This window comes from Athene cunicularia (genome assembly GCF_003259725.1).
Source record: "Athene cunicularia isolate RWA chromosome Z unlocalized genomic scaffold, athCun1 chrZ_part2, whole genome shotgun sequence".
In the NCBI taxonomy this organism is placed as follows: Eukaryota; Metazoa; Chordata; class Aves; order Strigiformes; family Strigidae; genus Athene; species Athene cunicularia.
The window spans coordinates 8476300-8499667 of NW_020799143.1; the positions used below are offsets into that span (position 1 = coordinate 8476300).

Here is a 23368-nt window from a genome sequence, read left to right on the forward strand (position 1 = left end):
GAGACAGCGTGAGTGCTAATACCCACCATTGTTTAGGTGTCCTAGCTGCTTGACTAAGACTTTCCCTTCTAAACTCTACATGCTTCTTAATTTCATAGCAGAGCCTGTAAGCTTTTGAGCTCTTCAGCAGGGAGTTTAGATGAATTTGGCATCTCAGCCATGACCAGCCTAAAATTCGCATGCCAAGGCTTTGCAGGGGTATGGATTTTGGAGGCCTTAAAAGTCCTTAGTTTAGCCTTTTCATCAATATGACTTTATAGGAGACTAGGAAGGCTCTGACCTGCTCACTGAATTGTCACTGGGAGCTTTTGTGTAACTCAGGTGTATGAAACTAGACTTAGAAGATGCAAGATAAACTTCAAATACAAACCCAAGAGAGAACTGCAAAAATTATTCCAGACTCTGTGTTTCAAAATGCATATATTTCAAAACAGAGGAATTTTCAAAATGTTCTCTAATGAAGTGTCAAGAGAAGCTAAAAGTTTGAAGAGGTGTTTGACATGCAGGAGGGTATTGGAGCATTTAGAAGCATGCAGATGGATGACATTTTATCATCAAACTGTGTTACTGCAGATTGTACTGTATAGGAAAAATGCACTTTCTATAACTTGTTCTGGAAGAGATTTATTATCTCCTGTTAACATGTATCACTATGCCCAAAGTTATCTTGAGCTTGCCCTTTTAAGCTTCCGTTTCCATTCACTTCAATAATAAAATAACTGGAAAGCCCCCAGTGCTGACAAAGTCTCTATGACACATAGAGAGCTGAAGAATGAAAGGTCATCATAACCAGTAGATACATGCTTTTAACATAAATATATCACAAGGTTGTACTAGTGGCTTGATATATTTGTCACGTTGGCATATATTATTTTTGTCTTGAATCACAGTGCAGAGTTTTGGAGCATATTGTTACATATCAGCTTCAGAAATGAAAGTGAAACACTTAGATGGACACAAATCTATATATGTTAAAGTGTAAATCTTTCTACATCAAAATTTTTGAGAAAACTCTAAGGGACTACTCCACTCAGGAGAAAGGATTGCCTATTACAGTTAGGATTTGTTGACATAATTTCAGTTTTGCAGTGGGAATTTCCTTGTTTTCCATTTGAGGACTTTAATGTTATTTGTGATCTATGAAGTTCACATTTTGAAGCAGACTGTTGGTATTCTTTGAATAAGACTCGTGGTGCTGTCAAGGAGAGGACATGACAAAAAGCTGGTCTTTACTGTTATAATATAAAGCTTCAATTCAGCAAATTGCTAAGGCAAGTAATTGTTTTGTATATAAGATACCAACTTATTTCCTTGAGATGCAGATCCATACATCTCTTACATCTCATGTCATACACTGATGTACTTTGTAGATTCAAGGGATAATAGCCTGAAACAAATACAAACATGATGTCATATTTCTCTGTGTAATATCCAGTGATTTGCTTTAAACATAAGCCATTGTTTGTGTATGAATAACAACAAAAATTATAATTTCCTCTTGGAACAAAGAACTTCAGGAAGCCAGAAAGCTCTCTACAAAGCTATCATTAATGCTATGTTAAGGTTACTTAAATATGTATATATGCATAATGTGTGTATATATTATATATTTGTTACAGCTGTGGTTTTCTAAGTTTGGAAATACAACCTCATATACTTAGAAAACAAAGTAGATTTTTCTAATGTTTAGATTGTGCTCATGTTTCAAAAAACATTTTGAAAAGTACACTCCAAGTGAAATAATCTTCTGTCTCACTTTTAATGAATTAAAGAAATAGTTAAAGAAAAAGTTTTAACGTTCTCTATCTGAAGGTATTAAAATGATGTAATGAAATAATTGTATTTGAGTTGAGGTATTTCACAGAATAGGCCATGACACTGGTGTCTGCTATGATGAAGAGAGAATGGTGTGTTTCGCTTTGTCCTCTATGAGAAAGAAGGAAGATTCCTGCAAGAAGCAAAGCTGTGAATAACAGTATGCTAGAGGACCACTATATCAGGAAGGAAAAACACAGAGAGCAGTTTGAGTGGAGTTTGCCTCTCTCTAAATGCTTTAAAATATTTAATGGAGGACATGAGATTCCTTGCGAAGCTTTGCACTTGCTTGTCTTCAACTACAAATTCACATATTTCAGAACCTTCTGTGTCATGTTCTATCCTCCAGAATTTTCCCATCCTGCAATTTCTTTTCCTAAAGGAGTTATTCCCCCCAAAATCTTAAAAGCGATCCAAGCGTATTAGGGACTGATTACTTGTCAGAATTAATTTTTGAGAAGCTTTAATGTCTTTTGTTCCAGGAATGTATATGTGAAAATTAGCTATATTAATTAAAGAAATCTGTAGTAGATTCGAAAGTAGTTTAAGGTTTTACATCAAAATATAGTATAAGTTTGAGAGGAGTTTGCCTCTCTCTAACTGTTTTAAAATATTCAGAGGAGGACATGAAATTCCTTGCGAAGCTTTGCACTTGCTTGCCTTCAACTACAAATTAACGTATTTCAGAATCTTCTGTGTCATGGTGATAAAATTTCTTCTAGATAATGAGGCTGATAAGCCCATGTACTGGGAATCAGTACTATTCTTTTAAATATTTAAATATTTAATATAGCTTCCATTTTGAACTAAGCATTTGTAGGTTAGGGTTTCTGCCTAAGTACTTTTTTTAAAAAACGAAAAATAAATTTGAAATAATCTGATTACAAATCTGTTATCAATACAAATAAAACTTAGAAGCTTAATTTAAAAGTTCCAGAAGAAAGCAGCAATCTGATAGTGTTTTAAGAATTTGGGTAGTAAGCCTGAGAAGAAGTCTTCAGGCAGAGCCTGTTCCAAATTATATCCTGCCACATCCTAACGTGCAGCAAATAAGAAGGTAACAAAAAAACCAAAACCCCACAGAAACAAAAGTGAAATAATAATGAAAAAAAGCAGTAACCAGCAAACCAGAATAAAATGCTGAGAAGAATCACTGAGTTTCAGCAGATCACTCTAAGTTAATATGCTCTCAGTTCATTTCATCTAGATTTCATTGTTATAGTTTCATTGAAATAAAGTATCTTTTTTGCTGTCTGTCTTGAGATGTGAGATACAAGAGTGCGGGTGTTGTTTTACTAGTTATTGTTTACAAAAGTAGTGTGGTTACTATCTATTTAGGAATAAAAACATGTGGGAGCTATTCTCAGTTAGAAGGAAAACTATGATCATATTTCACACACCATTTAATGTAAACATATTTCTTTTATGCAGTTTGGGGTTTATGTTTTAACATTTCAAATACATTTTAGTTAAGTAAAAATAAACCAGCAGAAAATGTCGCTTTCAACATAAACTCGTGCTGCAGTTCATACAATGCAGTAATCAGTGATGTAAGTATAAAGATCTTAACTTTTAAACATCCTCTTTTGATTTTGTTTATGTCAGATTTCTTTTGTGTCTCTGTGATCTTACAGGCTAGCATGTATAAGTTGATTTGAGGAAAAAAACCTAAGAGTCCAGGGGAAACAATGAGCTGTTCAGAATACCTCTTTCACTAACAGGTATAGTGACATTCAGCTGGAGTGAGCTTCACTTCAGCACAATGGTGTGAGTGTTCTGGAATTGCTTGAAGCTCTGGAGTGGCTTTCATTGTAGTACAGGTAGGATTAACTGGTATTTTCTATAGATAATGTTGTGTATTGCAAGTTGCAGAGCCTGACCTTACACAAAAGCATATGGAGCAATGCTTTTCCTTTGTTTTTCTGGCATCTGAATAGCTTCCAGAGGCTTGATAACTCAGGTTATTCAACTTGTAGAAGAGTGACTACTGAGTACACGAGGCTAAATTACAAATGAATATTCAGTCCAGCACCAGCTGTGCTGGATTCATTGGGCATGACCAGACTAACTGTGCTGTGAAAGTGCACTGGCTTCTGAGGCACTGGCTTTTTTCTGCACATGTGCAAACCATACATGTATGATGATCTGACCAGGAGTGTCACGAATTTCAGCATTTAAAATCTGCCAGAGCTACGTGTATCCAGGGCTTAATTTAATATGGTGCTTAAAAGTGGCTTAAGGGCTTCAGTGTAGTCTCAGGGGAAAAGAATCCCTGTAGCAGGTCCTCTGTAGTGAGACAGATTTCTTGTTGCCTATGGAACTGCTAGGTAACTGCTTTTTATTCTTAATGAAAGATGTGCTCTTAGACCTTTGTTTGTTGCTACTCCTTCTGTTCATCCGAAACTTAATACCTGTATGCCATTTTTATAATATTTATTGAATAGTTTTAAAGAAAAAACCTAACCTGAGTCACTTCAAGCCATCTTCAGTCACTTTAACACATTTTAAACACATGAAGTGGTAAGTAGTGTATGTTGTGCAGGCTCTTAAATGTTGAGGCCTGGAAAGTTGTAAATAATATTACAGGAAAACTTGTGATGATTAGTATTAGTATTTCTATTAAGTAAACACAGAGATCTAGTGCTGTGAGTGTCTGTACATACACATCTCTATACGTACATGTATATATAAGAATATGTCTTGTCCATTCAGTGCATAATATAAATATCTGCTTGTGAAAGCTCTTGTTTCTCTGAGGCTTCCCAAGAAGATTCACACTGTTTAAGTATTCCTTAGTCAAGCATCTTGGAATGGGTTTGTAGAAGAGAAAATTTCCAGTCATTTAGGCTGAAATTTTTAATGCTAAGTGACTTTCTCAAGATAATTTTTGTGGGAATTTAAGTGGAAATGTAGGCTATTTAAAAACAAGCAAACAGACACCAACTTTTTGGTCTGGGAAGGTAGCAGGACTTTACAGAGGACCTTGTATTTAAGGAGATATCTTTTGGTATCCAAAATTTACTTAAGCGTTACTGTTTGAATTATAGAACAGTAGAATCATAGAATAATGTGGGATGGAAAGGACCTTTAAAGGTCATCTAGTCCAACCCCCTCTGCCATGGGCAGGGACATCTTCAACTAGATCACGTTGCTCAGAGCCTTGTCCAACATGTCCTTGAACACTTCCAGTGATGGGTCATCCACAGCTTCTCTGGGCAACCTGTTCCAGTATCTCACCACTCTCATCATAAAAAAATTGTCCCCTGTATCTAATCTAAATCTACCCTCTTTTAGTTTAAAACCATTACTCTGTTTCCTGTTGCAACAGGGCCTGCTAAAAATTTTGTTGCCATCTTTCACATAAGCCCTTTTTAAGTATCAAAAGGCTGCATTAAGGCTTCCCCAGAGCCTTCTCTTCCCAAGGATAAACAACCGCAACTCCCTGAGCCTTTCCTCACAGGAGATGTGTTCCATCTCTCTGATCATTTTTGTGGCCTCCTTTGGACTCGCTCCAGCAGGTCCATGTCTTTCCTGCGGTGGGGACTCCAGAGCTAGATGCAGTACTTCAGGTGAGGTCTCACGAGAGAGGAATAGAGGGACAGAATCACCTCCCTCGACCTGCTGGCCACAATTCTCTTAATGAAGCCCAGGATACAGTTGGCTTGCCGGGCTGCAAGCGCCTATTGCTGGCTCATGTCCAGCTTTTCATCTACCAGTACTATTAAGTCCTTCTCAACAGGGCTGCTCCTAATCCCTTCATCCCCTAGCCCATATTGATACTGGAGGTTCCCCAAGCCAGGTGCAGGACCTTGCAATTGGCCTTGTTGAACCTCCTGAGGTTCACATGGGCCCACTTCTCAAGCTTGTTTACATCCCTCTGGATGACAGTCCATCCCTCAGGCTTGTCAACTTCACCACACAGCATAGTGTTGTCTGCAAACTTGCCAAGGGTGCACTTGATCCTGCTTTCTATATCACTGATGAAAATGTTAAACTGTGACAGTCCCAATATGGACCCCTGAGGGACACCACTTGTCACTGTTGACCACTACCCTCTGAGTGTGACCATCCAACCAATTCCAAACAGTCAAATGCATCTCTCTTCAGTTTAGAGAGAAGGACATTATGGAGGACATGTCAAAGGCCTTGCAGAAGTCCAGATAGATGACATCCGTAGCTCTTCTCTTACCCAGTGATGTAGTCATTCCATCATAGAAGGCCACTAGGTTGGTCAGGCAGGACTTCCCCTTGGTGAAGCCATGTTGACTGTTTCAAATCAACTCCCTGTCCATCATGTTCCTTAGCTTCTAGGAGGATCTGTTCCATGATCTTCCTATGCAGAGGTGAAACTGACAGGTCAGTAGTTCCTAGAGTTCTCCTTCCTAGCCTTTTTAAAAATAGGTATAATGTTTCCCTTTTTCCAGTCACTGGAGACTTCACCTGACAGCCATGAATTTTCATAGAGTAGATTGTGAACTACATCAGCCAATTCCCTCAGGACTCTCAGATGCATCTTGTCAGGTCCCATAGACTTAAGTATGTTGAGGTTCCTCAGGTGGTCACGAACATGATCTTGTTACAATGAAAGGGACTTTGCTCCCCAAGACACTGCCTTGCAGTCCATCCACTTGAGAAGTGTGGGAAGAGAGGTTGCCAGTGAAGACAGAGGCAAAAAATTTCTTGAGTATTCTATATGCTATTTATAGATTTTCCTGGAGCTTCCTAATAACATTCATTTATTTCTATTCAGGCCTTAGCGGTATTTTCCTTGTATTGAGAGGCTGAAGTCAAGCTCCAGGGCAGAAATATTTGGCCTTTTCCTGTGCTTTTGTTGGACCTGCTGCAGTGTCCACTACACCACAGCATATGGTCAGCTATGGAGCTCCTCAGCACTTGCAAAGATTCATGGCTCATAGGGAGTGTGAGGGAGGAAGGCACAGCTCAGGACTTATTTAGCAGGAAACTGGACTTCAGAAGGAAGTGGAACTGGACAAATTGGGAGGAGCTACATCAGGTATTTAGGTGGAAAAATTTAGCACGTGATCGTGGTAGTGAAAGGACAAGGTGTTAAGGAACCAGCAGCTAAGGAGGAAGTGAGAAAAGGCTGCTGAAGACCTGTAGTGCTGGGGAGGCGACTGGGGCTTGCCAGTATGGGGAAAAGGGCAGGGCACAGTTTGAGTGTCCAAATGGACAGATGGTACATAAAAGACAATGTTTGGATAGGGAGGGACATACCAAAAATGACTGTGCCCACTAAAACACAGTCCCTTACAGGGTTGGGAATGGAGCCCGTGTTCTTTAAAGGCTTATCTATGGTGGAAGAGGGCGATAATTTTAAATTTATTTAAAATATTACTTAAGCTTTGCTAATTCCTGTGTGGACAAAAATAGTTCTAAGTTAAAATGCACTTAATTTGATTTATTTTAATCAATTTTGAAATTTAACTTTATTACTTCAATATAAAACAGTTTGATACTTCAGAATGCTCCCTACAGCCATCCTGCAAGTCACATTACTCTTCTGCTGCGAGAAGCCCCAGCTGCAGCATGCACTGCATTCTGCATGGTATTTGATGCTACTGTAGGAAAATTTTACTATTATCTTTTAGCAGCAGAGAAATCCAGGACCTTGCAGCTAAAGGTAATATACTTTATATGGTTCCTTATATGGATCCTCAAAAAAAAGGTGCAGAGGCAACACTTACAACACTTATATAGACATATATTAAATGTATTTGGGAAGAACGTGATTGAAAAGTGAAGAACTCAAAAATTAAGCTACTACTATATGCAATCTTGCCCAAAACTGCACAGTATAGCTTGCAAAGTTTTAAGCCAGCTCTTACCTCTTATTCTGTATATTCTTTTATTTCACAGGCATGTATACTGGTACTGTTCATAATGAGATTTTTTTAGAGACTGAAGCTTGCCCAAACATGTTGTGTGGATTGCAAATGACATGTTCCTCAGACATTGCTACCAATGTCAAACCAAATTTAACTCTGTGTTCTAAAACAGTGATGTTAGAGGGGCTCAAAATAAGGCCTTTTTTTTCTTTTCAATATGGGCAAAACACTTTTTTCCACGAGTTTCATTCTTAGGTACAGCTGAACTGGTTTGGATGAATTAAAAAGCTCCACATGAACAACCTAGCAATATGAACTGCTTGCTGAGCAATACTTATAAAGGGAGGAGCCATTAAAAAACTTGAGCAAGTATACTCAATCAAAACTAACTCCTTATATTGGGAAATCTTATGTGATATTAATAAAGGTGATACTACCAGCACTGCTTCTAAATAGAAATATAAAAGCATCCTATTGCTAAGACTCTTAAAGATTAATTTTTAGGCATATTTTAACTTTTTCAGCATTTTATTTAAGAAAAAAATAAGACTGTGATAATCTGCTTACCCTACTATATCATACAAAGAAAATTAATATGGATGTGAAATGAAAACTGATTATAGAGTAGTGTAAAATACAAGATTGTTAGATGATGCAATAGTAGATGAAAAATAAAATAACATAATTCAGAGAATTTACAAAATTCTGCATTTGTTTTTGAATCCCTAATTTACATTGAAAAGATTACTTTGCACCTGAAGTAGCTAAATTAGATGAACAGTCCTTTTAATCTTCTTGACCAGAGAACTGTGATTGTCAGGATAACCCGATACAGGTGTGAGGAAGCATGAAACCAAGTCAGATGATAAACTATAATCCTAGCAATAATAGCAGGTACTATGGTAATCTGAACAAGATACTATCATTTCCTGAAATTGAGGAGATGGGTGAAATACAGTCAGAACTCCCTTTGGTATTCTCTTCACACAGAAGCTTAGAAATATGTTATTAAATATTAATAAGAACATAAAAGACCTTTGGTCTTATTTTCATTTTAATTAGGCAGGATATATATGCCATTCACTTTGAAGCCAAATTCTACTCCTTTGTATTAACCTGCAGGGGGTACTAGAAAATTGAACCAAGTAGCAGTTAGCTATTTCTCCTCCTACAATGAGATAATTAACATCTACTCTTTTGTAGACTCTCTTAGTGTTACCTGATCCCCATATAATACAGTTTTCGTATTGACTGCCAGAGTTTGAGTGCTATGGTATGAAACGCTGCCTCAGCCCATTTCTTATAAACCACCAGAACTCAGGAAAGTTATTAACCTTCAACTTAAACTGCTGAACCTACAAGGGAAGCTTAAGCTCATCATGAGATGAGATTGAAGAGACAAAATGGACAGTAATGTCAGAAGGGAAACAAAGCTGTATATAATATACTGAACCTGTTTTGTTTTGTGGTGAATGGTAAAGGCAACTGAAAAACCTAAGAACTTAATGGCAGCTAGTATGGCTAAAAACAATAGGAAGTTTTTTGACACATAAAGCTGAGGTAGGAATTAGTAAGAAGCTAATGAAGAAAAATCAGTTATATGAAGTCTGTGGGTTTCTAGAGTCTTGGCAAGCTATTTACCCAACCTGCCTACCTCCTACATAGGTTTCCCACTCCACATCTAAAGCCTAAGAATCATCTTAAATGGGGCCTTGGAGCTTCTGATCTAGTGGCCAGGGATCCTGGCGCCTCTGTTGGGAGAACCTTTAAGAGCTGACAAGACTCCTTGGCCAGCTTTTTTCCTCTGGCCTTGGACATTCACTTTGGCCAGAGCTTGGTATACTTTAGCCAACTGGCCAGGTAGCCTATCACTTCTTAAGTTTTAGACCTAACATATTTTGCTTTGGTTGGTCTAACCACAGAGCTATAATCTTGCCAGTCCTACAGTGTGTGGGACTGGACACTCCTCGTGCCTCAGCTTCCTCAGACTGAAGGGTCTGGTGGACTTAAGTGAGTTATGCACATTAACTAACAGGAAACAGAGCTGCTTTCAGAGGAAACCCACCTGTGTTCCACCCAATGAAAACAAATATGTTTATACTGAATGCTTCACTTACTGGTGAATTAACGTTTTCCAAAGATTATCAGCAAAGCTGTAACAAGTTTGACTGTCGCTATAATTACCCCATGACTGAAATTGTATCCTCTGTACATGTGCATTATGAACATGATAAATTGCATCATCACTTTTTTCAATGGATACCCTGTTCCATAGTATAGATGGCTCTTCTTTAATTAGCTCGTACTCAACAGCTTATATATATATATTTTTTTTTTTCCCCATTGTGTAAAACGAACACCATTCCATATTTCCTCTACATTTTTTAGCCTTGTTCTGGGGACTTGATTATGAATTTTCCATATAAAAGTACATGAAGGTGATAATACTTCATTTTTCAGGAGTGTTATGGAAATAAATTTCAGTAGTATCTCAGAGACACACATGCTGTGGAGATGTTAAAAAGGTTGGGGTTTTTTTCCAAAACTACTGTGAAGTGATAGAGTATAAATATCTTTGTTTTATCAACAAGATAAAAATCCAGCAAGCAACAGCTTCCTTCATCTTCTGATTGTCCATTTTTAGAGAAAATGTTAGATGGTTAACTAACATGTTAATCTCTACCTTTCCCTTTTTTCCCTTTCTAAATAAGATCACATTAGTCTGGTTGTGATACATGGAGATACTTTTCCTGTGTAGTTTGTAAATTGTAACAGGTGTAATCAGGTTTGTAAATTTAGATATTTCCACCTCTGCTGTAACAGATCATCTTAGGTTCCACCCCTCTGCTATTAGTAGAGCCAATTGAGCCTGTTACATAGTAGTTACCAAACTTGAACTAGTAATAACCACAGAAGTTGCAAGATGGTTTCTGATGTATCTCACTTCCCTGTTCTCAGATACACGTGTAACATGTAAAACACCACTGATCTAACTCCTGAACTCTCAATAAAGGTGGTGTAAAGGACACATGAAACATTAGACACTTCTCTAAAATTGAAGCATGGCTTTCTAATTTACAGTGACCCCATTTTCAGCTGCCACTGGGTTGAAGACCTTGAAGTAAGTAGGATCTAGTATCAGGACAAGGTAATACAAGAAACTAAATCCATTCTACCTATGGTCAACATAAAATTTGAAGCAAATGAAAAATATATGGTTCATATAGGTATGAATAGTGTAACTCAGTTTTTAATTAATAGTTTACTTATTCTGAGATCCACCATTACTGAAAAATAGTACAGAGTCTAATTATTTCCATTTAATATTCATCTATTACTGTATTATGTAAGGAAGAAAAATAGATTCCAAACTCATAATTAATTCACTGTATGTCTGGTATTTTTCTTCAATTTCTAGAAAATTCAACAAATGAAATGGCAATTGTGTAGTCTGCCTTAAAAGAACAGCTGCACAAGTTAGTTCACCACAAAACAAGTTGGACAAAATGATTTATGGAGTAGTTTCTTTAATTATTTCACAGAACCTCTGTGCCTCTGGAGACTCCTGTGAGCCAACTGTTACAAATCTCTGAGTTTCAGAAATAGCAGATTCCTGTCCTTCCTTCTTTAAGTCCGGTTTTCATCATATATTTTCAGTTTATGACCAAGGGCTTTCTTTCCCCTGATTCTCAGATACAACTGAAAACAAGCTTTTAGGGAAAAATTGCCCTAAAAGCTGTTAATCCCTTGTAGCTTTATACTAACAACTCAATGTTGATGATCTATATATTTTAATAAGAATCTGAGATCTGAGAAACCAGTGTTAATCAGATGACTCAGTTGATCTGAACTTTCTCTTGACAGCTAATTTTTACTGTCGAAGTTTTGTGAAACTGTAAAGAAAATAGGAACACAGAGTGCAATGTACTCTCACTCTCTGAGGTCTACTTACTGTATTTTTGACATTATTTTGCATCTGGCCATCAAGAAGTACGAGTGACTGTACTGAAATTTACATTACCTAAATGAAAAGAGTATGAAGGAAGTTAAATTTTAACCTTTTAGCTCAATATGCCAATATCGTTAATACCTGCCAGAAGGAATGGCTATTTGTTAGTTCATTATGAACGGAGTGAAATTCTCCTTTTAGCTTGGACTATGAGGTCCCCATAAGCTCCTTGGCTTTCTTGATTACAGAGAATGATAAAACATATTTATTGGCCTGACAGAATGTGGATGGTCCTAAATTTTTTTCTAGGTGTTTTTAGAAAAGAACCAATCTAAAGGAAGCCTTCATTTGCCCCTTTCTGAAGAAATACAGGGATGATCTTGCCACAAAAGGAAGAAATTCAGGAGGTTTGCACAGGGTCACTGGAAACTCTGCTTCCAATTATAGTCATTTGTTCGAGCTCCCTGCAACTGCAGGCTTACTCCCTACACTTGATTACCCAGTGTTTTTTCCTTAAAAGAGTTATTTCTCCCCATACTTTGTCTTCTTTATATGTGCCTGGAGTATCAGCTATATGTAGTTTATACTTGCAGAACATGTTCCAGTATTCTTTGAAGGGGAATTAGTTGTCTCTTTCCCATTGAGTATGTTTGTGTGAAACCACTATTGCTTTTGTATTTAGGGTGCTAAAATGATCTAACACAGAATGTTGTGGGGAATCATGACTGTGTTTAGTCTAATAAGCAGGGGGAGGTTTTCTGTGGGATTTGAAGCTACCAGCTTGAGCTCACAGGTGTACACCTAGCCCTTAGTCCTCCTATTATGAGTCAATAAGGAGAGGATGCATGTGTTACTGGGGCTGGGGGATTATCAGTGCAAAACCATTAAAATTGCTGCTGCTCAAGGATACTCCACATGTACAGTGTGAGTAGCATATAAGATCACCATCACATTAATGGTCTCACTTTTATTGATTGTAATTTATTTTACAAGTTCAAAAAAACAGGGGGTTCTTTGCACAAATTATCACTGATATGAAATAGTACATGGCTTGAGTACAAGCAGAAGACTGGAGAAGAGGATAAATTATTTTCTTTAATAAGACATTTTTTAGGTGTAGGTAGGACTATTAGAAATAATGTAAAGTTCAGTTCAGTGGCTGATCAAATTACCAAGCAAAGTCAAGTGGTAAAACCAAGATGTTTTGTTTCGGGTTAAATACAATATTTTGTTTCCCCAGAAATTATGTTTTAGGCTCTTAAAAACCCCGAGGAAATAGAGATGCATGAACAAGCAACCAGATGATAGATACTGAGGTGGCAACATCGATTGTCTCAAATCATATTTAGGTTTTGCAAAATAAAAAGCATAAGGGCCATGCTAAGACATTTACAGGCTTATCCTGCTTTTGGTGTTCCACTGGATATCTCCACAGAATACCTACGGCTTGCTCTGTGGTCTTAAATTACATGTACATGGTAAGATACAGCCCCATTTAGTTAGGGTTAACAATGGAGATCTGATAAAAGCTTTCAATTACTGAGCTGTTTCAGTGGTCCACTTGCAAGAAGAATAAATGTTACATCTGAGGCTGGCTCTGGAAAAAGGCTGATAGTTCTAAGGGTGAAACACATCTCAGGCTTAAAATGAGAGATAGGAATTCTGTTTAATATACCATTTTTTTCTGAGAAAGAAAAAGAAAAGAAACTGAGGCCAGAAAGGTGGTGTGGGTTTATGCTTGCTCACCAAATTCCTAGCTTTGAAGACAAATGGAATCTAGAAGGGGTTTCTTTCAGCATGTCTACTCTTTTTTTTTTTTTTTAAAGATTTCATGATTCTCTTTGGATTCAAGAGTAAAGTGTCTTTTATTAAAGAAATAGTTTTGGGGTTTTTTTTTAGTTTCTTATTCATAGACCATGTATTCCCTGAAGGTCTTATGCAGAAATAGAGCTTCTGAAGTCTTCAGACTCCACTAAAATGTTCCTAAACTTCTGTGGATTTGAGAGAGCTCTAGCACTGACCCTTTAATCAAGCAGGTGAATTGCTGCCAGAGAAGGGTCAAAGGATCTTCATGTGGGAGTGCCTTGAGAGATCCAGAAGAAGTAGCAGCAACCAGGCTGTTGCTGCACCTAGAAGCACAAAAGGTTCACAGCAGCTAGGTCTGCTCATGTCAGAATGGTCTTGCCCAGAAATCAGCATGATGCCAGCTAGTGAGAAGGTGAGGGTGCTCCCTATCTTGTTGATCCTTAGTATTTGTTATAAACGACTCTTGATTACTTACATTAATTAAAAGATAAACGTTTTTTTAATAAGTGCAGTTCTTCTGGCAACTATCCTAGCTCTTGCTGCTGATATAGATTAATTTCTTCATTACCTCCTGCATATATAGCCCCAATAGTGTCTCTTCCTGGAATTTGTATGTAGGATGTAAGGAAAATAAAATTAATATCCAATTTCTTTGATCCTTAAAACTGTAAAGGTCCATGAAAGCCACTTCATCTGTGCGTGATTAGGTGACAAAGAATGTAATTAGCACTAGCTTCTCCATCAATAGGGAAAGACTTGCCATTGCATACAGCCTTTTTGCATTTCATGCTATAAACAATGACTTCTATTCTGTATTGCTATGTTCCAGCAGCAGGTGAGAGGAATATGAAAGGTGTTTTCTAATGTCATTCCTTTCCTTAGTGTTGTAACAGCCTGACAGCTACATCCTGAGAATAATAATTTAATCTCTTTCTTTGTTGATTTCCTATCAGTTATTGGTTTTGGATTAAAAATTTACTAGAAGGTGATGGAAGAGCTATAGTTTTCTGTTAAGGAAAAACATCTGAGTAATCCCAAACAACAGAATGTTAAAATACCAGTTTGCACTTACTGGGGTGGGTCCACTGTTTCACAAGGAACTGCCCTAGTAGAAAATCTGTCCCATATGCATTTGAAGTTGTCATATATCTGTACATAAAATTATATACTTATTAAAGTGAAAAATTTTAATGAATTTGGGCTTTAATGTTGTTAAAAACTCTGATTCTCAGAATGTTAACAATATAAATTAAGCTATTATAAGTAGTATTTATCAGCAAGGGAAGAAGAGTAATTCTGAATGTACCATCTGTTGTCTGGCCTTTTAATAGTAGTAGTGTAACTCAAACCAACATGCTACTCCTAACCTACCCTCTCTCAGTTGATCCTGAACAGCAATATATGGAACATGAGGGTCAGTTGAAAGTAGTAGAGGGATGTAATTTAGTGATAGGGACATGAACAAATAAGCAGTTTGAGTCTTCGTATTGCTTTTGTTATGTTGAATTTGTAACCTCTTAGTCTTTGAATACATAGTCTTTTGTATAGTCTGAAGAGTATCTGTGGCTCTCAGTACAGCTGAGTAGTGACTGAATCATATTTGTATAGTGAATAAAGAAGTTTTCTGCACAGACTGTAAAGGGTGATCCTGGCTTTGGAAGAGTAGCTTCTCTCCCAGTCTGTTGTCATAGACTTCTAACCTGGTATGTTCACATCACTTAAACTGCAGTTTCTTAGGTGTCAGTTCACTGATTTTACTATTTTGATAGGCAGTCCAGAGGTATTGAGCATGAAAACTGGAAGCTGAAGTCAGTACGACTGCTTGTGTCTCTGAAAAAAGATGGGTCTTTCATTGTTTCAGGCTAGGCATGCAGATATCTATGCAGTCGAAATTAGCACATGGAGAATATCCTGTAACATAGACTGAATGCATGTTTATATTTACCACTGTGATGAATTTATTGTACTTGTTAATTTCTCAGTTTTAATTATTCTTGCAGATAGGTAATATACTTACAAGGAATAGCAAATAATGTAACAGAATACAAATTAACATGCACAAATAAAAATAACATTCAGTTATTTGTGTGACTTACAGAACTTCTAATAACAGCAATGATTGTTTCTTTGTATGTCAAGTATTACTGAAATATAACAAATAGAAGCATCAGTCTGGGGAGTAAAAAGAACAGAATGGCATTCTGTCACTCCAGGATAGCACTACAAAATCTAAAAGATCAAGCTGAAAAATTTAGTTGTATTCCTGAGTATCAGAATTGGTATCTCAAAATTAAGTTCTGATTTACTGAAGAGTTTGCTTTTTGCATTGCAAATTGTTAGATTAATGCATGCCAGCTTTGAACAAGCTGACCGTTTTTTTTTTTTTTTGCTAGAGTCTGTGTTTTTAAAGCACTATAAAATGTTATAGACATTTTAGCCTAGGTCCTAGACTAGATGCACTGTTGTTGTAGTGTATGGCTGCCTCACCTGGGACTACATCGTACTCAAGATGAAAAATATGCTTCATATGTACGAATTCATTTTACATATATTTATCAGTAGAGAGACCACTTGGCTGCCTTGGGATTTGACAGCTGAACCAGGCGGGGTTGTGTCTTACAATCTTGTTGGCTTCGCTGTTTTCCCTGAGATCCCATTCTGTTACCCACCAATTCTCCTTTCCTTAGTGCTTCTCAAGTCAGAGAATTTCAGGGATGAATAATTTCAGAAGTAAATTCTTAAAAACCCATTACTTTGGAACAGTAGAAAGCAGATTAATTTGATAGCCAGAATGGGAGAAATAACAGAGTTACGAATAGGAATTTGTCTGGGGGGGTTAGAAGAGTGTTGGAATTCTTTGATGTGGGGAAGAATAAAATGGTAGATTTCCATAAGGAGAGCACTGAAGTAAGGAAAACATTCAAGTCACTTGCTCATAAGCAGTGAAGACTTCAGATTTAATAGTCTGGTTTTTGCTTTGCTTGTTGTTTCTTTATTTCAGTTCTGTCCATTAAAAACTAAAGTAATTGTTCCAATTTGGGACTGTGATCTCATTAAAAATGTAAATAAAAATAGGATACTACTGTGGTAATTAAATTTTCTGTATTTTATTTGCCCTAAGTAATGATGATGGTTTTTCTCAGGACTGTTTTTTTGCCTTGATTTTCACATGAATTGAATTTTAGCTGTCATAGTCAATCCAAAACTGTAAGAACATGGACGGTAAAATTATTTCTTTAAAATACAAGTTAAATAAAAGTTTTTACCTAATATTACTCATAAAGCCCCCATGATTTTTAAAGTATAATTATGAAGAGCAGCACTAGTCTAAACCTCCTTCCTACCCGTTGTTACTGCTGAGTAATGACTTCATAAATGTGTGGGTGTAATTTTGAAACTGGAAAATGCCTTCTCTTGGGTCATTAATTTCTACCTGCAGTGAGGTGAGTTATGTTTTAATGTGTATGTACTTCCGAATTTTGTTTAAATTCGCTTTCTGTCATTGCATTCCAAAATGACAATAAGACTGGGTTCCTATCTGGAGTAATAAGAAGGCACGTGGTCTTACTGAATATCTGTGATCATGCTTGTTGTGTTTGTTTACATTTAAGTAAAGTTAATAAGTAGATTAAGAGCACTGGGCATTTTTCTTTCCTTCCTCAAATAATTCCAGTTTAAAAAAAAAAAAAAAAAAGGCAAGTTGTCAGGGTGTGCATTGCTAATACTGGGAGTCCTGGGAGTCCACAAGTGGTAATGCAGATCTGTGCTTGTTAAGCTGTGGTGTTTAGTCTCACAGTGGAGTCTGTGCAGTTGGTTGTACCACACTTTTGAGGGAAATGTGGAGTAAGATACTTACACCAGGTGCAGAATGTCTTTTGAAGTGGAGTCCATTTTATAAAAATGAGGTTCCAGATTAATTTTTTGGTTCTGTTCATTTAATGTATGCTGCTGTCTTCTGGGAAACTGTCTTCTATCTTTCTCAGTCTACAAGAGGATTACTTATCTTGAAAATAAATTAGTTTTTGTAAATTACCAAACAATTTCATCTTTCTGTATAAAGCTGTGATTATTTAACTGCTAGTGAATTCTGAAAGTGTATTTACGCTTTCTCTCATGCATCGTAAGTGTTCATACATCTTCAAGCCAAGTACTACATTCTTCTGATTCAAGCTGCCACCTTCAAGCCACCCACGCATGGTGGTTTGGTATATTCTAGGCATTTCTCAGATAGGTTTTTAAATAAACCAGTCCACAGACGCAGATGAATAAAACAGATTGTGAAATTTAAGGACTGATTTGCAAATTAAGTTGATGATTTTGGAGCTGGGGTTTGCCATTATCAGGCTGGCATAAGGTCACAGATCATTCTGCCTCTTCGACCTCTGGTAGGGTTGTGTCAGACATTCCTGCAGGGCTTTCTTTGGCTTGACTGACAAGCCAGACTTCCATGAGCCCTTTTGGCGACCTACTACAAAACTTGCTCACACAACTCCTAAGTCATCACAGACCCTGGGGCAACGTCATAGTCAGCTTCAAGCCACTGTTTCAGGTTTTGCTCAGGTCTCCAGTCATCTTCCAAACAATGACATATGTGGCCAGACATGAGAGCGGCCTTGCTTACTGCTTGCTCTTTGTCAGCTCAGTGCTTTTTTTCCCCTTGCAGAGATGTTTCGTTCTTTTCCATCCTGTTTTCACCCTGTCACTTCAATCTTCATTGGTGTCTTTCTGATCTAAACTGGTTTTGGTTGTTAGTGAATTATCCAGTTTGTGCCAGTGAAGGGCTCTTCATGTTTTCTTCTGTGAAAGGATTTCGGATGTCTGAGCCCATAAAGATTTATACCTGTATTTAAGTTAGCTGAAACATGTACAACTTTTCAGGATCAAGGACTAATCTGGTCAATTATCTGTTGGAAAATTAGTGTTAAATATTGTCTTGATAGAGTGTTTAGGCTTTTAGAATGTTAAATATTTTTAAAATTGCCTAACTTAGCAATGGATGGCAGGTACTTTAAAAGTAGAAAGTAGTGTGCTACACAAGACTTTTAAAATATGACTTATATGACTGAAAATTATTACATAAAAATAATAATTTCAATCCATGTTAGTTTATTTATGAGCTCATATTCTTAAGCATTTGGTGCTATGAACAGCAGGTTTCTGCGTTCCATATTTCTATGAGTTTCAATGAAAAGGAGAAAAATCTACTCCTTATATCTTTCTGCAAAAGATTCACAAGGATACATTTGAGCCATTTCTTGATTGACTTGAATAATTAAAACGTTTGTGGTTGACAGACTTTGGTTTCACCATTGATTATTAATAAAACATTAGAAATGCACAGTAGTCTTTTAAAAAAGAAATCTAGAAGCCTGTCAGTTAAATCAATAAAACAAAAATCAAACAAAGCTCATGATAGAAAGGGTAGGATGGAAAGACTCATTTTTACTTGACTTAATAAACAGTATTATTACTGAATTAAAGTTAGGATTTTTTGTCGGAACAGGATTTTTTCCAATATGTTTTGACAGAGCCTTCAGCTATGAGAAACGACTGACTGTAGATATTCTCTGCCAGAATGATGAATCTATTTCCAGTAAGCAAGTTGCTTCATCTTGTTGGATATACTCTTGGGAATTTATCACGTAATTCCTTTAATCCAAACCAGTTGTGTACATATTTTGTAATTGATGAATTAGTGACAGTAAATAAATAATCATACAAAGTCAACTATTTGTTAAGGGAAAAAAATACAGTTTAACAATTTTCATACCAGAACTTAGCAGTCTTATATTTACTGTGTCTTTTCACATGAACAAATGTCAGCTAAAACCGCTGTTTACAATTATTACAACATTGAATGTATACCATCTCAGATAAGAATGCATTTACATTGCAACTGTAAGTCAAATACTTCTATCAACACAGTGAGTAATACCAGATAACTAGTCCTTGAAATAACATGTCATTAAATTTGTGAAGATGAAACAACTATTCTTCCATCAAATTCTGCTCTACGTTTAGATGAAATGCTTTGGTTAAGTAATGTCTTTGAAGACTGGGTGTTACTTCCTTTAGCTCTGATTGTAGTTGGCAGGCATTATATGTCCTTTGTGTATTACCAAAACGGAACATCTATCTGCAGCGTATGCTCTGTCTTTTCTTCATAAATGGATATAACTTTGGTGTGTTGGATATATTTTGGTGTATTGTTAGCATTTGATTAATTGGGTCTTACTGTTTTTGTGTATGCATATATCTTATTCCTACTACTGCATATATATGATTGATGTACTGAACTGTTGGCTTCCATTCTGTGAATATTAATCAAAGAATATGCTCCTCTGCTTAATGGCTTTGCAGTGTAGGAGGCAGCCAAACAACATAGACTATAGACTGCTTTTTTTTTCGCTCTTTAATCCTTATTGTGTAAGACCCTGGCAAGAACACTTTTTTTTCGTCTATAAACACTATTTCATGCTTAAACATATCCATTGTTTGGTCAAAGTTATGAAATATTGTTGCTCAATTAAATTTTGTTTTCAACATTTCCTGGTAAAAGCAGTAACAGAAGACATAAAACAGTAAAGGAAGGGGAGATAATTAACTAGAAAAAATAATAGGCATAGCAAGCAAAGAAGCAGCAGCAGATGTGGTGTCAGTAAATTGAGCCTCATATGGTTTCAGGTCTTATGATTTGGACAAAGAGTTTTCTTTAGTAAAAAGCCAAACCTGATGCTTTTCTAGATTCCAGTTATGATGGCAAAAGGGATAATTTATGACCAAATTATTCTTAAAGAAAATCAGGGTAGACATTTGCTATGTTCTGATGTACACTTAAAATGTGGATTACACTTAAAAGATGGATGTTGATTAGGATGTGACAAGACGTATTCAGTATTTCAAACAAAAAAGCCAGTAAATGGTGATGGTGGTACAGCTCCATATCAGGGGCAACAAATTTCTTGAAAACATGGCTCACATTTTTATGTGAGTTCTGATATAAAAGTTGATAGCTACAGCTTTAGTCATTCTCTGTGAATCTCACCAGTGAGGCAGCCAAGGTTAACAGGAAGCTTAGGCTTCAGGGTTTGTAATATTTTACCAGGGGTTTTGGTTTAGTTTCCTCTCTGTGTCTTTCATAAAAATGCCCTAGAGTAGGAGCTTTCTCTAAATTATGCTGTTAGCAAAATTTTCCCCCTACCACTATCACTGGCTGAGCTGTACAATTAGCAGAATTTATTGAACAGGAGTTTCTCATGCTGTTCCCTGTTGCCATTGACCATTAGGACTGTCTTGTTGAAATCTCAGAGTGGTAGGACCATAGAGAATATCGCATTATTTATATTTGCAAATGTTCTACAAATTTTATTTTAGCTGTTATGAGTGTAAGCATTTTTTTTTTTTAATTCCTCCAGTTTCAGCCTAGAAGATGTATCTCAAGTTTTGTTACAGATCATGATTTTGTAGTATTCTAGAAAGGTGTAAAGTAGAAATACCCCCAACCTTCTGCATTTTTGTATGATGTAATGTGTTCAAAGGTAGGTCTGTTTTTATGGAAAGAAATACAGTAGTAATGAAGCTCGTGATTAATAAAAAACAATAGTTGAAAGCTGAATCATTGAATCACAAAAACTTTTTATTTGTTTCCAGTCAGTTTATTTGTCTCAGACATTTATTTAAAGTACTTTCAGGAAACATAACTGAATGGCTTCAGTAAAATACTAGCTTAGTCCACCATTATGTAGTGGAAATAATCTATTTTATATTAGTTGAACACACGTTTATCCAGTGATGTACCACCTCCCTTTGAACACCTCCTATAAATATTCCTCTTGCATTTATATTTGAATATATTAACATGCTCTTGCAGAAATAGCTATTTGGAATGAAATTTTTGCTTAGAGACTGCCTATATAAATTGACTATTTCTTTCAGATCTGTGTCAAAATGTTAGACCTTGTATATTTTCAAAATCCTTTTTCCTGGGTAAAGGCTATTTGCACTGTTTTAATTCAAACAAACATCTGCTACTGTGATTTAAGTCTACTTCTTCAGTTCTGATAATGATTACTCGTACATTCTTGCTCTTTGTCAGTTCTGGGAAGTTAATTGTTAGTCCAGCTAAGCAACCTTCACATGTCGGGTTAATGTAGTTACTGCGTACTGACCTTCTGAAAATGCTGATCTACCGAAGAAGTTTTTTAACAGTAGGAAAAGCTAACTAAAGTTAGCCACCTTTCTCTGTTGATCCACACCTGCTATTGTCCTTCCCTAGTTTTTGTAATCTAGCTTTAAGATTTTAACTTTAATATGGAAGAAAGAAAAGACAAAACCATGGCTTTTCAGACCTTGTCTAATTGTTTTAGTTTAGTTTACATATAAATATTGTCCCTAATGTGTGCAAGTTTTAGAATGGACTACAGTTTTGTTAAGAATATGTATTCCTTTTGAGTATAGTTCTTCAAAAGTATTCATATTGTGGTGACTAATATCATAAAAAATATACAGATTGTTAAAAAAAAATTTGGGATATGGTAATTACTGGCAAGTTTTCCGTCAGCTTTTGGCTAATATGAAAAAGGTAACTTGTCTGTAATCAAACAGAATCTCTATTAATACTGCCTCCTTTCAGTTATTTACATGTCTTTCTAAGAAACAGAGCAATCAATTTCATTTTAGATGTATTTTTAAAACTGGAGAAGGCATTTAGGAATGCCTTTATATGATGGTTTAATTTCTGTATGGTCATATAATTTTTTTGGAATTAAAAATATTTGAATTGAACAAGGCATCTACATTTGTGGTATAAATGTATGGGAAACTAATACCAGCATTTTCTCTTTTTCCAAACTTTAGGGGGGACACAGAGATTACCTCGCACAATTGGAGTGTCTTTGGCAAAAGAACTAATCTTCTCTGCACGTATTGTAGATGGTGAGGAAGCAAAATCAATAGGATTGATTAGCCATGTGGTAGAACAGAATGAAGCAGGGGATGCTGCATACAGAAGAGCATTAGCTCTGGCAAGAGAATTTTTACCTCAGGTAAAACAAATTATTATTTTTGTTTTCACCAAACATTAAAACTGAAAAAGAATGAGCTGTATTAAGAAAAATTATCATGAAGTTTTATTTTAAAAAGCCATTCTAGGTATGTGGAGAGCAATCAGAAGTTTTCTGTCTTGGGTATTGACTGGTGTTGTGTGGTAACTATTTCATAGTGAAGCAAAAAACCTGGCAATCCTCATATCATCATGATATGGTCTGTGTTTTTATAGTGCATTTTATCTTTCAAGTTTTAAACAAAAAAAATAGTATATGGGGTTTTTTTAGTAAAAGCGATTATCTCAATAGCTTATTCTGTTGCCGTTGAACACTTCAGAAGGAGGCTAAAAGATCCATATGCAGGTAGACATATCATGATGTAACTCCTATTTTGAAAACATAAAGCTGAATGTAATTTTAGTATTAAAGTAAACCCATTTACTAGTAGAAAGTTTGCTCTCTGTCCTTTGTGTATAAGCTTGATGATGTTATACTCATTCATTCTAAGTGACATCCTATGTCTTTCATAAAAAATTTGAAATTAATTTGCGGAATTCCTGTGCTTTAGAACTTGTAAATTTTAGTAAGAAGTTTAAATATGACCCTTACAGCAGTCTTTGTGTTAGCTGATTGCTACCTGTTCCCATGTTGCCATGAGCTGCAAGCTGTTTGTTCAGAGTAGGAATGTGAGTTTGGAGCTTTTGATAAACCTGCTTTTCAAGTGATGGGTCCTAGGTAGAAAATTTGTAGGAGGCAGAAGGAAAAAATAATTAGTAAACCACTTTATTGGATCATGAGTGTAACAGTTAAAATTTTTCGTTGAAAACGGAAAATGTTACAGATTAAATATGGCATTTAACATTGGTTATTTGTGTCCTGAACACTCTCACAGAAAGACATGAAAAATT

The 23368-nt window shown here is 36.2% G+C and overlaps 1 protein-coding gene across 1 annotated transcript in view; it reads left to right on the forward strand.

Annotated features, from left to right (window-relative positions):
- AUH (AU RNA binding methylglutaconyl-CoA hydratase) overlaps positions 1-23368 on the forward strand; it is a 110914-nt gene that overhangs the window by 82918 nt on the left and 4628 nt on the right. Inside the window, exon 7 of the mRNA XM_026866030.1 lies at positions 22273-22460. Within this exon, the coding sequence (XP_026721831.1) occupies positions 22273-22460 (188 nt within the window). The remainder of the gene's footprint in view (positions 1-22272; positions 22461-23368) is intronic.